General features: G+C 37.7%; 1 protein-coding gene and 1 long non-coding RNA gene across 3 annotated transcripts in view; one reads left to right on the forward strand and one right to left on the reverse strand.

Moving 5' to 3' along the window:
* Positions 1 to 11,660, forward strand: part of LOC120424799 (retinaldehyde-binding protein 1-like) — a 30,416-nt gene extending 18,756 nt beyond the window's left edge. The window contains exons 1-2 of one of the 2 annotated variants that reach the window (XM_039589012.2): positions 8,294 to 9,163; positions 11,100 to 11,660. In XM_039589012.2, the coding sequence (XP_039444946.1) occupies positions 8,468 to 9,163; positions 11,100 to 11,357 (954 nt within the window). In that variant the 5' untranslated portion in view covers positions 8,294 to 8,467 and the 3' untranslated portion in view covers positions 11,358 to 11,660. Of the gene's footprint in view, positions 1 to 8,293; positions 9,164 to 11,099 lie in introns of those variants that run through there. The other variant, XM_039589011.2, reaches the window with a different exon arrangement.
* LOC120424801 (uncharacterized) lies at positions 25 to 927 on the reverse strand. Its single transcript, XR_005606432.2, has 3 exons — positions 692 to 927; positions 352 to 630; positions 25 to 288 (listed from the first exon to the last, which is right to left on the reverse strand). It is a non-coding gene; the product is annotated as an uncharacterized LOC120424801 (long non-coding RNA).
* Positions 11,661 to 14,004: the final 2,344 nt, after the last annotated feature.

Genomic DNA, 14,004 nt, shown 5'->3' on the forward strand with positions numbered 1-14,004 from the left:
TATTCATTTTGATTTTCTCTTCCATGTACATTCATTCAGTTAAAATATTATTGAGTGTCCAATCACAATCGATGACTTTTCACCTCAATTTTAAATACAAGCAACTTTCATTTATTCATGAAATATTGTAGCTTACGCTATTCAGTGATCGCACTCGCCCTGTTCGTTCTCGTGGAAGGCCATAATCTGCTGATGCTGGCGATTCAACTGGATGATTTCTGCCTCGTGCGACCGATCAGAACTTCCGCGTCTGACAGCAAGCGTCATTTCCGGAAGACCGACAAAGAACTGGAAGATAATCACAAATGTTAAATAAAACTTTCTCTCTGCAACTTAACTCTAGCACCTTACTTTGGTGCATCCGGCCACGAACTATGGAATCGATCCGCCGGACGAGGGCGCACCGGAGTCGGACTTTGTTTCTCCGGATCGAGGGCTGTGGAATGTCCGGGTAGACCAGGGGGACAAACCAAGAAAAGATTCGAGCGGCTCCGAAACATAATATGTAGTTGTCACAACATGTTGGGGTGAACAAGAGAAAGGCATCCGGTTGCGGCCGGTACGGATCGAACGGTCCGATTTACTGTGACTGCGGTTTCGGCTTTGGCGACAGGAGCAGGAGAACCGTATCTGGAAAAAGAGCAAGAACGGGAATTACCGAGCTGGTACGACTGTCGGATCGGCAGCTTACGGAACCAGATCTGGTGCAGCGACCGGACAAGCGTCATCCGACTAACGAGCTGGTTTCCCGGAAGCTGCTTTTGCTCTTACTCGTCGGACTCTCCAGGTTACTTGTTCTCGATTCTCAATCGTGTTCCTATCCGTATTTAGTACGCCACAAACTTAATCCACTTTAGTCTACCACACCCGGATAATATCCCGGGACATTTCCTTCATCTATGGTAGCACGTTGTCGGAAAGAGATTGACCAGTAGCACCTAATTATAAAAAAAAAAACACAGATAATTTAAGGTTAGTTTAAAGCTCGAAAATTCAGCCGGAAGATAGATTTGCACTTCCTCCAGAACAGCATTCAGCAATTACCGGAAGATATAATTTTACTTCCCCCAGACCGAAGGACCAAGAAACCAACCGAATCCGGTCACAAACACATGCGCTGGTATGTAATTCTTAGTTTTATGGTATAGGGGAACCGCAAACTTGCACTTTCCGGCCGCAACCGACAGATCCGTATAAGTTCCTGCCGGAAGATAGAATGTCGCTTCCCCCAGACCGAAGAACCAAGAAATCAACCAAATCCGGCTCGAACACATTCACTGGCCTGTAATTCTTGGTTTTCCGGTCTGGGGGAACCGAAAACTTGCACTTTCCGGCCGCAACCGACGGATCCGTATAAGTTCCTGCCGGAAGATAGAATGTCGCTTACCCCAGACCGAAGAACCAAGAAATCAACCAAATCCGGCCACAAACACATTTACTGGCCTGGAATTCTTGGTTTTCCGGTCTGGGGGAACCGAAAACTTGCACTTTCCGGCCGCAACCGACGGATTCGTAAAAGTTCCTGCCGGAAGATAGAATGTCGCTTCCCCCAGACCGAAGAACCAAGAAATCAACCAAATCCGGCCACAAACACATTCACTGGCCTGTAATTGTTGGTTTTCTGGTCTTGGGGAACCGAAATCTTGCACTTTCCGGCACCTGTCTCATTTCGCACTTACCATTTCAACTCCTCTAACCACCAGCTTCAAAATAAAACTAAGTTCCGATTTGACAGCGGGCAAAAATCTCGAAATTATTCTAAGTCCAAAAGTTACACCTTTTTCAGTTCGGACCCCTGAACTGGTAAAGGTGTAACTTTTACACTTTTTGCAGTTCGCATTTTACAACTTTTTCAGTTCGAGGGTTGAAACTAGTCGGTGGTGTAAAATCGAACTGCAAAAAGTGTAATGCTGATTCTCCGTGTGTAGAATAGCGCGAACATGCATTTTAGGGTTTAATAGCCATTCAACCACTCAAATCAAACTAATTTGGGGTCGCTGAACACGAATATGACACTTAGAATATCCCAAAGTATTAAAAAATCCGAAAATCAAAGATGGTGGCCAATATGGCGCCTGTAGAATAGCACGAACATACATTTTAGGGTGTAATAGTAGCGTGGCTCACGGATATATGAAAAAGACAAAAGTGTTCAATTCCAAACGCCTCGACCGGATTTTTGTAGCAATATGGCCCCAGAACATAGCCTGAAACTTTGAGCGCATTTGGTTAAGGTTTAGTACTTCCACCATTGACCTGAAGTTAGTATGGAACTTTTAAAGATTTACTATGGGAAATTTTCACTTTTAACCTCTTCTTAGATAAAGTTTCCCAAAACCCAATCAAATTTTCTTATTCTCAAGTTTCTTATAGGTTTTGATCCGGGGAACAACTTTGTAGAACATCGCAAAGCGCTAGGAATTGATCCTGAAAAGATACAGGATATTTTTTGGAGCTAGGATTTTTTTTTTAACGTGCTCTAAAAATTTGCCTGTATCTTTCCGGGATTAATTCCTAGCGCTTTGTGATGTTCTACAAAGTTGTTCCCCGGATCGAAACCTATAAGAAACCACTACTTTGAGAAAAATTCATAGGGCATAGGAAAATATACTCGAAGAAAAGTTAAAAAGTTGAAAATAAATAAATTAAATTTATTGAACTTCAGGTCAATGGTGGAAGTTCTAAACCTTAACCAAATGCGCTCAAAATTTCAGGCTATGTTTTGGGGCCATATTGCTACAAAATTCCGGTTGAGGCGTTCGAAATTGAACACTTTTGTCTTTTTCATATATCCGTGAGCCACGCTAGTGTAATAGCCATTCAACCACTCAAATTCTACTAATTTGGGGTCGCTGAACACGAATATGACACTAAGAAAACTCCAAAGTATTCAGAAATCCAGAAATCCAAGATGGCGGCCAATATGGCGCCTTTAGAATATCGGAAACATATATTTGTGGGTGCAATAGCCATGCAACCACTCCAATTTTGGGAGGTTGTTTGGGACCCTTAACAGAAACCCAAAAAAGTGTTGCTGATTGGATTTGTATCAATTCAACTTTCCCATTTAACTCGATTCCACCCTAACCTTTTAATCAACGTTCAGCTTTCTAAAACACCCAGCAATTCCACCGTCGATATCACTGTTGTTGGGACCACTTTGACTCCACAGGGACGAGTAGTGTTCCACGTCGATGTCCATATCGTCCAACGCCAAGAGGGCATCCCTTTTCTCACAAAACAGCTTCCGAAGCGCACGATTCAACTCGAAGGAATCCTGCGGCCCTCCGTACTGTTTTGGCCAAAGGGACTCATCGAAGTGAGATTTGGATTCCAGAACCGTCGAGTGACACTGGTGAAACATGAAAGTTGAGAAATGTTTGGTTATTACATTGATACATATGATAAAAGTATACTAATAAAAACCTATGTGGTTGATGCCTTCCTCACTCTTTACCAACAATGGGTAATAAGATGGGTTTGGACACAAATTTCATGTTTTTTTTAGATCGGATTAATTAAGTACATAAATATCAGTTAAGTTTCCATAACTCGAGACAAGGTTGCCAGATCATTAATGTTGTACACGTTTGAAAAGTATTTCGATTCCAAATCAAACGATGTATAACATGATGAAACACATTTTTATACATAACTTTTGAACTTCTTAACGAAACTTCAAACAATTCAATAACACCGTATGGGACCCTAAACCAAGTCAAATGCGACTGGTTCGGTCAAAATCGGTTCAGCCAGTGCTGAGAAAACTAATGGCATTATTGGTCACATGCACACACGCATACACACAGACATTTGTTCAGTTTTCGATTCTGAGTCTATACACCCAAAGTAAAAATATATCTCAAAATCTGCAACATTGGATTTGCTGCAGAAAATGTCATATTTTATAACATTTTTTTCAGCAAGCCCGTAGATCATTTTTGCCCGCGTGTAAAAAAATCAGAGATCTGCAGTTCTTACCAACACATATAATGCTGGCCCGGCTCCGAGCAGCACTCCAAAGAGAAGCATATGTTGGTGCTCTTTCACTCTATTTTCATCAAGCGTCCATGGCGCGGTGGTAGCGTGTCGGATCAATAACCAAGAAGTTGGTGGTTCAATCCTCGTTCTGCTAAGTGTTTTTTTTGTGAAATACAACCAAAAAGCCGTCGGTAATGTCGATAATTGTCGGTAACGGGCAAAAATGTCATACTCCTATATCGCAAAAAATGCATGAGGACAGATTTCATGCAGATTCTGATATACTTTCATGCCGCCATGCATCACAATCATGCGACTGCCAGTTGGGTGTATGTATACATCAAGGTGGGTTTCCTCAGTGAGGAAGGCAAAAAGAATGAAAATAAATAAACTTACAAAAATTCTTTCCTTGAACTTTGGAGTGGCAAAAGAAAGCATAACATTTGCGATGGCAACGGCGAACCTGGGAAGCTTGACTGCGTGTATTTCCCGAATTCTAATCGGCATCGACCTGTTGACGGCATCCATCAGCAGTTTGAAGTCCGAAATGCCCCACATTCCGTATTGCTTCAGCGTGCTATCCGTGTAGTCGACCCAGACGCGGAAACCTCCTACTTGAACCTCTTCGTCGTCCAGCAGCACTTCAAGGAATATCATCAGATATCGAAGTATGGCGATTGGGTTAAGCCTCTCCACGTTAACCCTCCCAAATCGAATCCAAACCAGCGTGCGGCCGGCCTCGTCCCGTCCAGCGACCGTCATCAGTTCTTCGTCGACGGTTTCCAACATCTGACCGTCTGTAGAGTCCAACTTTTGGAACCAGTCGGGAAATGTCTGCCGCATGGCCAGGTACCTCTCGATAGCGGCCTGCGCTTGAGGGACGGAAAACTTTCGGAATCTCAAAAATCGCAGCAGAAACACCGCGTCGGTTCGACACTTGCGTATGTACGGGTGCTTCGCGATCCACTCACGCAATTGGGTCACCGATTGTTCCCGAATTTCTGGTTCTTCACGCAGCTCATCCCGCGCCAGCTGCTCAAACTTGGCGGACAACGTAAACCGGTAGGGTTCAAAATTTGACGGTTTTTTATCCACACAAAACTTTGGCGCAGCCATTCCGTCTTGCCAGGTTTTCAACTCGATACTGAACGACAATAGCTTTAAAAACTTGTATCGGAACTTCTCACAATACTTACAGAGTAAACCTGTCAAGACAGATGGAGGCAAGTGAGCTGCTGACAGAGATAAATCTAGAGGCTGATGGTTTATTTATTTGCTGTTTAGTACTTGTTTTCGTCTACATCTCAAATTTAATACAATATTTTTGCAATCTTTTTAACTCTTTCAGGCCTGAATTTTCTGATTTTTTTTTTAGTTGGTGATGGGATAATCTTATTCTTATGAGCATACAAAAATTATAGGCTAGTTTTGATGTTTTTCTTTATTTTTGGGTCAAACATGACCCATCAGGCCTGAAAGAGTTAACAATTTGTTCGTCGTGTACATATTGCTCTCATACATCCTGTTGATTAACATATCCTCAAATGAGATGCTGACCAGAATATCTTCCCTGCTTTGCTTTACCCACATTTGTTATGTGTGTATTAAGGTCAAATTTCACATTGTTTCGTCAATACAGTTTAATAGAAGTCTCGTTTTGAACTTCTGAACGACCAAGCAGAAATATCTAAATAATATTTTACGTTGCGTTTCTGCCATATGTTACCCAAATTTATTACAATGAATAATTAGATTGAATTGAAAAAAAATAACCTATAACGCCCATCACGCATAAATGTGTTATTATGAAAATAATAAATATTTTACCACAGACAAAATACTACGATGATTTAGCTTAATATTCTGGATGTTAGACTTAGGAAAAAACAGACTACAGGCAGAACCGAAATGAGAGGGTAAACTGGCAATTCATTTTTGACCCCATAACGCGGTACTGAGGTAATGAGATGATCAGAAGATGATGTTTCCAGTTGAAATTTTTTTCACTGTTTACACGTAGAGCGTCCAATTTCCCGGGGTTACACATTTCCCGGGAAATGGGAAATTTTCAGCCAATTTCCCGGGAATTCCCGGGAAATTTAAAATTTATTAAAAATTGTTATGATCTTGGTTATAATTAATATTATGCAACAAAATAGTATAAGACATCAACATTAATGGTTTAAATAAGTGTGAAGATCAATTAACAGCTTGACTGCATGTATAAAATCATTCAACTACAAGAAAATGTATTTTGGTATTTTTTGATGAGAAATTTTAAACTTGACTCTGTGAACAGTTTATTGAAATGAGAAAAAAATAAAACATGCAGAAATTATGTTTTTCATGACAAATACTGGTTTCAGCTCTTGAACAAATGGTAAAGCTTTTTAATGTTGGTTTTACTCCAAACAACCCAATGTTTTCAAATATTTGAAGCAAGCTTTGAATATATTTTTGCATTTTTTTGAGAACAAACAATAGAAAGTTATTTTTCAATGATTTTTTTTGTATTATTATGCAACATGATTTACATTATACGATAAATTAACATCATTCCACAAAAAGTCATCTATTTTTTCACATTTAACCCTCTAACACCTTCATCTCATTTGATCATGGTGAACAAAAACGTAAAAGAATCTCAATTTTAATTTGGTAAGGAGTTAAGATTGTTTTGATGAAATAACATCTCTCTGTAAAAGCTTACCTAATTGTAATAATTTAATAATCATTCAGCAAGATCTATTCCCAATTGCTTCAAAAATTAATATTATCAGAAATAATTCTGATATCATAATTTCTGATAATATGAATACTTATATATAAACCAAACAATACATTTAATTGAACAAAATTATGTTGAGTTTGTTCATTTATTATTTTTTCAGAGCATTTTCAAAAAATTATTCCAAAAATTTAAGAAAAAAGAAAGAAATTAAAGAAAAAACTTCCGTTTGAATTCCGGGAATTCCCGGGAAATTTACAAATTTCCCGGGAAACGGGAAATTTTTTTTTTCGGGAAATCCCGGGAATTCCCGGGACGGGAAACTGGACGCTCTATTTACACGGCACGGTTTCGTTGTTTTTGTTACGGTTTCTAAGGATGCGAAAGTTCACCGCCCCACGGGCTCAGCATGCAATCATCTCATAGATTATTATATGGGTCAACTCGTCAAATTGTAATAAAATTTTTGCAAATACAGTCCAGACTCGATTATCCGAAGCCTCGATTATTCGAAGGTTTGTATGGGACTTCGGATAATCGAATCACGAACAAAGAATTTTTTTTCGTATTTTTTAATTTTCTTACTTTTAGCAAAAAAAAATTGAGTTCTTCGACCACATTTTTGTCAAATTTGAGTTGTTGATAGCCTATTAAAAAATAAAATACATTTTCTAATTATTACATTACCGCTATTTAAGCCACCATCTTGGATTTAAAAATTCTAAATCATTTTAGTGTAGTCTAGAAGTCATGCCTTAGCTCGACAATTTAAAATTAGACAGCGAAATTTTTTTTTTTCGTGATTCAATTATCCGAAGTGAAATTTTTCCGAGGCCTTCGGATAATCGAGTCTAGATTGTATTTTCTTTTATATATGTATTTTTTTTGATTTGATTGTATTTTCATTCGCTTAACCCTCTACCGCCCAATTTTTTTTTTCGAAAATATTTATTTTTCCCGTGTTCAGGAGGTCATTTTGAGCAACTTTTGTTCTACGAAAAGCTTTACTTCTCTTGTTTTATGTTTTTCTTGATTTATTTTTAGTATTTCAATTTGCATTTATCTTGTTTAGTGTATGTTTGTTTTTAGTAGTATTTGGCCTATTCTACCACCTAATATAAATACATTTTGCCTATCTAATTTTTTCACGTTTTTACAGTCACTTTTTCAATTTTTGTATGTTTTTCACATTTTCTGCTATAGAATGGCACCATCATCATTTAAATTGCAAAAAAAATGCGTAGAGGCATAGTCTGGGACACTACAAAAATTACTGCATACTTCTTTTTACTGAAAATATAGGAAATGTTAGTAAAAAACACAGCCAAAGTTGACCCCGGAAAATTTACATTTTTAAAAACATTGGCAAAGTCACATAAAACAAGTTAAACTTCCAACCCTGAAATTTTCTAAAATTTTAAGAGTTCTTCTTTCCAATGCTTTTTAAAGATCAAAAATCGGCTGGAAAATTGATTTTTGGAGATTTTTTGAATCGAAACCCGTCTAAAGGCGGGGTTAGGTTGTAGAGGGTTAATAGTCTATTGCCATTGGTCAGCTTGTATTTTCAAATTGAAATAAAGTTGCTAAAATACGGCTCGAACCTGATGTCCTTCATCAATTGCTGTGGGAGAGGTAACTTCAAGTCGAACTCCATTAGATTGAAGTATATTATGCTCTCCAAGTCGCTGGTGAATAAAATTCTTTCGATTAGTGAGTTTAGAGTTCCTATCCGAGACAGACGTTAATTTCTTGTTCAGTATGGCTACCTTTGGCTTAGAAAACAAGAAAAACAATCCTTTGGAAGAACTTTACGCCAAAATCGCTCGAGATGATCTCCAGGAAACGGACGAAAATCGTAAACAATCGTTGGCGCAAATGCGCGAGTGGATCGCCAAACATCCGTTGATTAGAAAGTGTCGCACGGATTCGGTGTTTTTGCTACGGTTTCTAAGGATGCGCAAGTTCTCCGTCCCACGGGCTCAGGAAACACTCGAGCGTTACCTGGCGATGAGACAAACCTTTCCGCAGTGGTTCGCCAAGTTAGATCCAGACCGGAAGGACATGAAGCAACTACTGGACGATCACATGTTTCAGTTTTGGGGGCGTGACTCCAGGGGGCGGACAGTGATTATGGCACGGCACAAAAACTTCAACCTGGATCGGTTCAATTCAGTCCAAATGGCTCGCAACATGTTTCTGTTTTTGGAAACCCTCGCCGACGACGAGGAAACGCAGATCGGAGGTTATGTTGTCGTTTTGGACTACGCGGACATTTCGATGCAGTTGTTGGCGTTGTGGTCCTTGACCGAGGTGCGCAACGCGATAGAGTGCGTGAATAAATCGCTCCCGATGAGAATCAAGGAGGTGCACGTGGCCGGATTTCCTAAGCTGGCGGTCATGATTGGCGATTTAGCCATTTCTTGTCTCAGCCAAAAATTGAAGGAGCGATTGTTTGTAAGTGGATAGCTGTTGACATTTTTTTCCGCAAGCAGAGTCAAATAATTCGGATGTTTCGATCGCTTTCTTACACTCCCTTTGGTAAATCTGTCATTGTTTGCTGAAGAGCAGACGATGGAGGCCTGTAGTTTGGTCATCATTGAATGGCGTAGGGGAAAGTGGGGCAAGTGTAACAAGCTAAGGAAATGCTCGTTAAAATCCATTAAAAACGTTAAAACATCTGTCGGATTTTTTCATAATCATCTTATTTCAGGTCTTGACTAAGACTTTGATAGAACAAATTTAAAAAAAATCCTGTTTTTCAATGTAAAAAATTGATTTTAGAAATTTTGATTTCCGTACTTTCTACTCAACTAGTGGGGAAAGACGAACAACCCGTTGGGGCAAGAGGAACAATGCATGAAACAACATGTTAATTTGCTAACAATTGAACTGCTATCACTTTGAAACATCAGATTAGAATGTATTTGAAACGTTTCTTTCATTTTAAGATTTAATAATAATCTTTTACTAAAAATTTGATCGTTTTTATGAAAAAAATAATTACTTAGTTGATAAATAGTAAATTTTCATAATATCACTTTATTTTGTATGGACATTTTTTTAACAATTGTTTATCAATTTTTAAGAACTTTTATATATTTGTTTCCCAATAAAATATGTTGTTGCAACAATTCGTATTTTTTACCATACTAAAAATCCATATGATACACTTGCCCCACCTGAACAAGATTTGTTAAAAGCTCTCAACAAAAATAACCAAAAGTTAAATCATACTTTATAATAGGTGCAAATCATTGGTTGGGACACTATCAACTACTTTTCGGATTCTTTGGACAATTTTCCACTAGGAGAAGGTTTAATAACTTTTTAAATAATAAATAATATGTGTTTTTGATAACACAGCTTAAAAAAATCTCAAAATTTATAGGCAATTTCAGTTGAAAAAATTTCATGTCAAATGTGAAAACTTGTGATTTGTGTTTTGAATTCATATAAAATGCAATATAAATCGATAATTTTATAAACAAAACTAGTTTCAACAAATTTCATACCAAAATTCCGACTTTTTAACAATTTTACCTTAAATTTATATGTATTTTGTTAAAAAGCTTATAAACTTAGTTAACTAATTATAAACAGTGATTTTTTTTCTTAAAAACTGTATCAGCAACCTTAGTGATGCTACATTTAACGTAGAAATAAAGTTTAAACATCTTAAATATGATTTTAACAAGAAAAAATATGACTATCAAAGTCACCCCGGAATTTAAACTAAGAATTTTTAACGTAACTATTTTTCTAAACACTATTGAAAAAACTTTTTTTCCAAAGTAGTGCATGGACTTTGTGTGGCCTACGCCAGTACATGTTTTAAAAATAATAATCATGAGAAAAACCTTACCTGTTGGAAAATATTTCAAAAACAAATTGAAATCCTATCAAAGTCACCCCTGTTTATGGTAATCCAGCTGCGTGTAAAAGGCCTGGGTATAAAATAAATTTTGCATTATTATTGTGTAATATTTTGAGTTTGATCGGCTACTTAGTCTGGGCAAAGTGAAACGCTGTTTATGCTGTGTCCGACGTTTCGGCGCTGATTGGCGCCTTCTTCAGGGGGAAATAGCTTGACGTTTCTTGTTAGCTGCCTTTTCTAAGGCTAACGTCGGAATCAAAGAGTCTTAGGATATTGAAATAATCGAGATGGTGTCTAAAATGATGAACCAGCATTTAATTTGAGGTCATCGAACATCGATATGAGCAAAAGTAATTTGTGAATTTATAATCCAAGATGACTTCCAACACGACGCTGGTTATCAACAACTCTACAATGTTTGACCATGAATAAAAAAAATTAAGCACGCAATAAAAACAATAACAAACACGTTTGGTTTGGTTGACCATTCTATGCATTTTCTTTCCCTCATTCCAGTGCCACAAATCGATGGAGGATGCCACCAAGCACCTGGAGGTATCGATGCTGACCACGGACTATCCCGGTGGCACCCAGGATCCGGAAGAGCTGAAGCGAAAGTTTATCAAACGGGCTCAGGACAAACGTCAGGAGTTGCTGCTGCTGGACGAAATGGAAATCGACGCCACCCGGTATAAGTCGCTGTGGCACCAGACCACCGACGGCAGCATCGAGTCCGGAGTGGCCGGAAGCTTCAAGAAGCTGAACGTTGACTAGGGACGGAAGTTGGCTAAAATTGTTTTAGTTTATTATTTATGTGACACTTTTAAAATTAAGGTAGAATTAACGTGTTGGTTGCGGTAAATTAAAGTGTTTGCTTCATGATAAAAAAAATAAACGAAAAAAACGAAGTTGACTTTATAGCTGTCAGCCACCATTGCTAGTACCAACCACTAGTGTCTTCCTTTTATCTACAAGGACTTCGCCGCCCTGGGCTCCTAAGTGTATGAAAGTATGGCACGGAGCGACGGCGCCGAATACCCATATTTACACAAAGAATTTAAGAGCGCCCACCGCGGGATTCGAACCGGCGACCTCTGAGTTGTGAGTCCAGTGCGCGGTCCGATTGATCCACACGGGCGGGACAAAAAATAAAACCTGTTTTTATTACAACAAAAGAGCCAAAAATATTACAAATTTAAGCTCAATTTTAGGACCCAATTGGTTTTGTGGTTAAACGTTGTTGCGGTAGGATGATCGTGGATGATAGAGAAAAGTAAAATGTCATTCGTCAACATTTTCTATAACCTTCAGTCTCAAACCATCAATCCAAAGTTGTGAGTTCGAATACCACCTGATTCATTTCCGTTTTTTTTTCATATTCAAAGTCCAAATGTCTGATTTCAAAGATACCGACCGAGATTTGATCCCTGAACCGGTGTTTTGCCAGGAGGGATTTCCTTTGAAGAAAAAGAACATTAAACTTAAACAGAAAAAAAATAATCAGCTTAAACTACATCATAGACCTATTTAAAAAAAATTTTATTTAATATAAATTTTGAGCCATTTAATAACCTCCACATCGATATGTATGCGCCCAGATGTAGACATACTGCGTTTAAACATCGCACAGATCAGTCTGCTTGTACCGTATCTTGAAGTTAATAATATAAATAAGTTGTAGGATGTTAAACATCTTTATTTTTTTGAAAATCTTCAAATAAAATATTTTTTTAAAAAAATTGGTTTATTTTTAAACCATGAAAAATCTTTTGAAAATATTTTTTTATAATTTTAAGAGAGATGCTTATTTTTAAATAATCTGTTAGACTTGGTTTTCTTTGATATTTAAAAACGAAACAAAATAGACAGTTTTAGTTATAAATTTAATGTTCCCGCAAAGTTTTTGTCAATAAATTATTATTAAAAAATTACAAATGTTTACAAAAAAACTTTTTCATGTGCTTAACAAAAATCTCGTCCATTTTCGTTCAAATAAGCAGCCAGCAGATATTTCACAAGAAAAAAGTGTTCTCGTTGAGACATTGGTCCATTAATGAAGTTTCCATGGCATCTTGGGCAAGTCTTGTGCCGTTGGTTACCAAAAACAAAACAAGAAAACAAATCCAAACTCTTCAAACAGAAGCTGCTGCTCGACTCAAAGACAAACAAATCCGATCCAGTGCTGAACCGTTCATCGCATGTGGCAATAGGCCATCATCGCCATCATCGTTCAATCGGTTGATCTGGCTGCGTCGTCATTGGCAGTGCCTATAGACGGCTTGAATGTTTCGAAAGCTCGGTAGAGAACGGTTGGTTGTCTTACACATTCGTTGAGTTAGAAGAAACGATCGAGCGGCTGAATTTCCAAAATTTGAAGGTTGATTAGAACTTAATTTGTTGACGCAATTCTCAGTTTCATTACCGAGTTATGTGGACGTTGTTTATGAATCAATAAATGATTTTATTGACTCAGCACACAAGGGTTGAGCAACACTCATGACTAACTATTCACAAAAAATCGGAAATGAATTTAATATTTTGAATCTGGCTTAAACTTTGTCGATAGCTTCCATATAACTAAAACATCAATTTTGCATCATTGGTTCGTCCATTATTATTTTGATAGCTGACAATACAAAATTGTTTGTAAATGTTCGAAAATCAGTACCTTAGGAAGAGATTTTCTGGTCGATTTGATGTCTTGAGCAAAAAAGTTAATAAGGGCATTTCGAAAAAAAGGTATGCAAAAAATGGGTCAATGATGCTTTTATGAATAAAGGTTTTATATGAATTTAAGAAAGGCACCAACTTCCTAATGATAGATTAAGTAACTTTTTTAAAATGAATTCCCATCTTAATATTACAAACAAGAAGTAATCTCCACAAGACATCTTATATTATTTAACTACTGTAAACAATTTGACAATCTTCCTTGAAACCTCAAAACAAATTACTTCTGTTGATTTGTTTAAAACTTTCCTTACGTGCCAGGCACGGTAGCTAATGGCACCCGACATGCAACCGATTTTTGTGTGTGATTGTTTTCTAGAAAATGCAATAATTAACGAGGAAACAACTTTTCTGGAAGTGATGAACGATCGCAACGGTTTGTTCGATTATGTAATTTCAAATATTTTCAGAAACTGCATAGTTTATCATGAGGGTATTTATGCTAATATCGCCAAACAGACTGAAGATGTTTAAAATAATGTGAAACTTTTCCCAACTCTCCCCTACAGACTTGCATTTCTGTGACAACTGCGCGTTCCAGGTTTAAATTGTCTCGCCGCGATGAGATAAGTTTGTAATTTATTCCCAAAGATGTAATCTGAGCGCGTGCACACGACGAGGTTCCCTGGCCAGTGAGTGCGGCTGCTGCAGCTGGGGGTCACGGTGGATCAGTTGTTTAGGCTAATCAGTC

Source organism: Culex pipiens, chromosome 3 (assembly GCF_016801865.2).
Source record: "Culex pipiens pallens isolate TS chromosome 3, TS_CPP_V2, whole genome shotgun sequence".
Taxonomy (NCBI): Eukaryota; Metazoa; Arthropoda; class Insecta; order Diptera; family Culicidae; genus Culex; species Culex pipiens.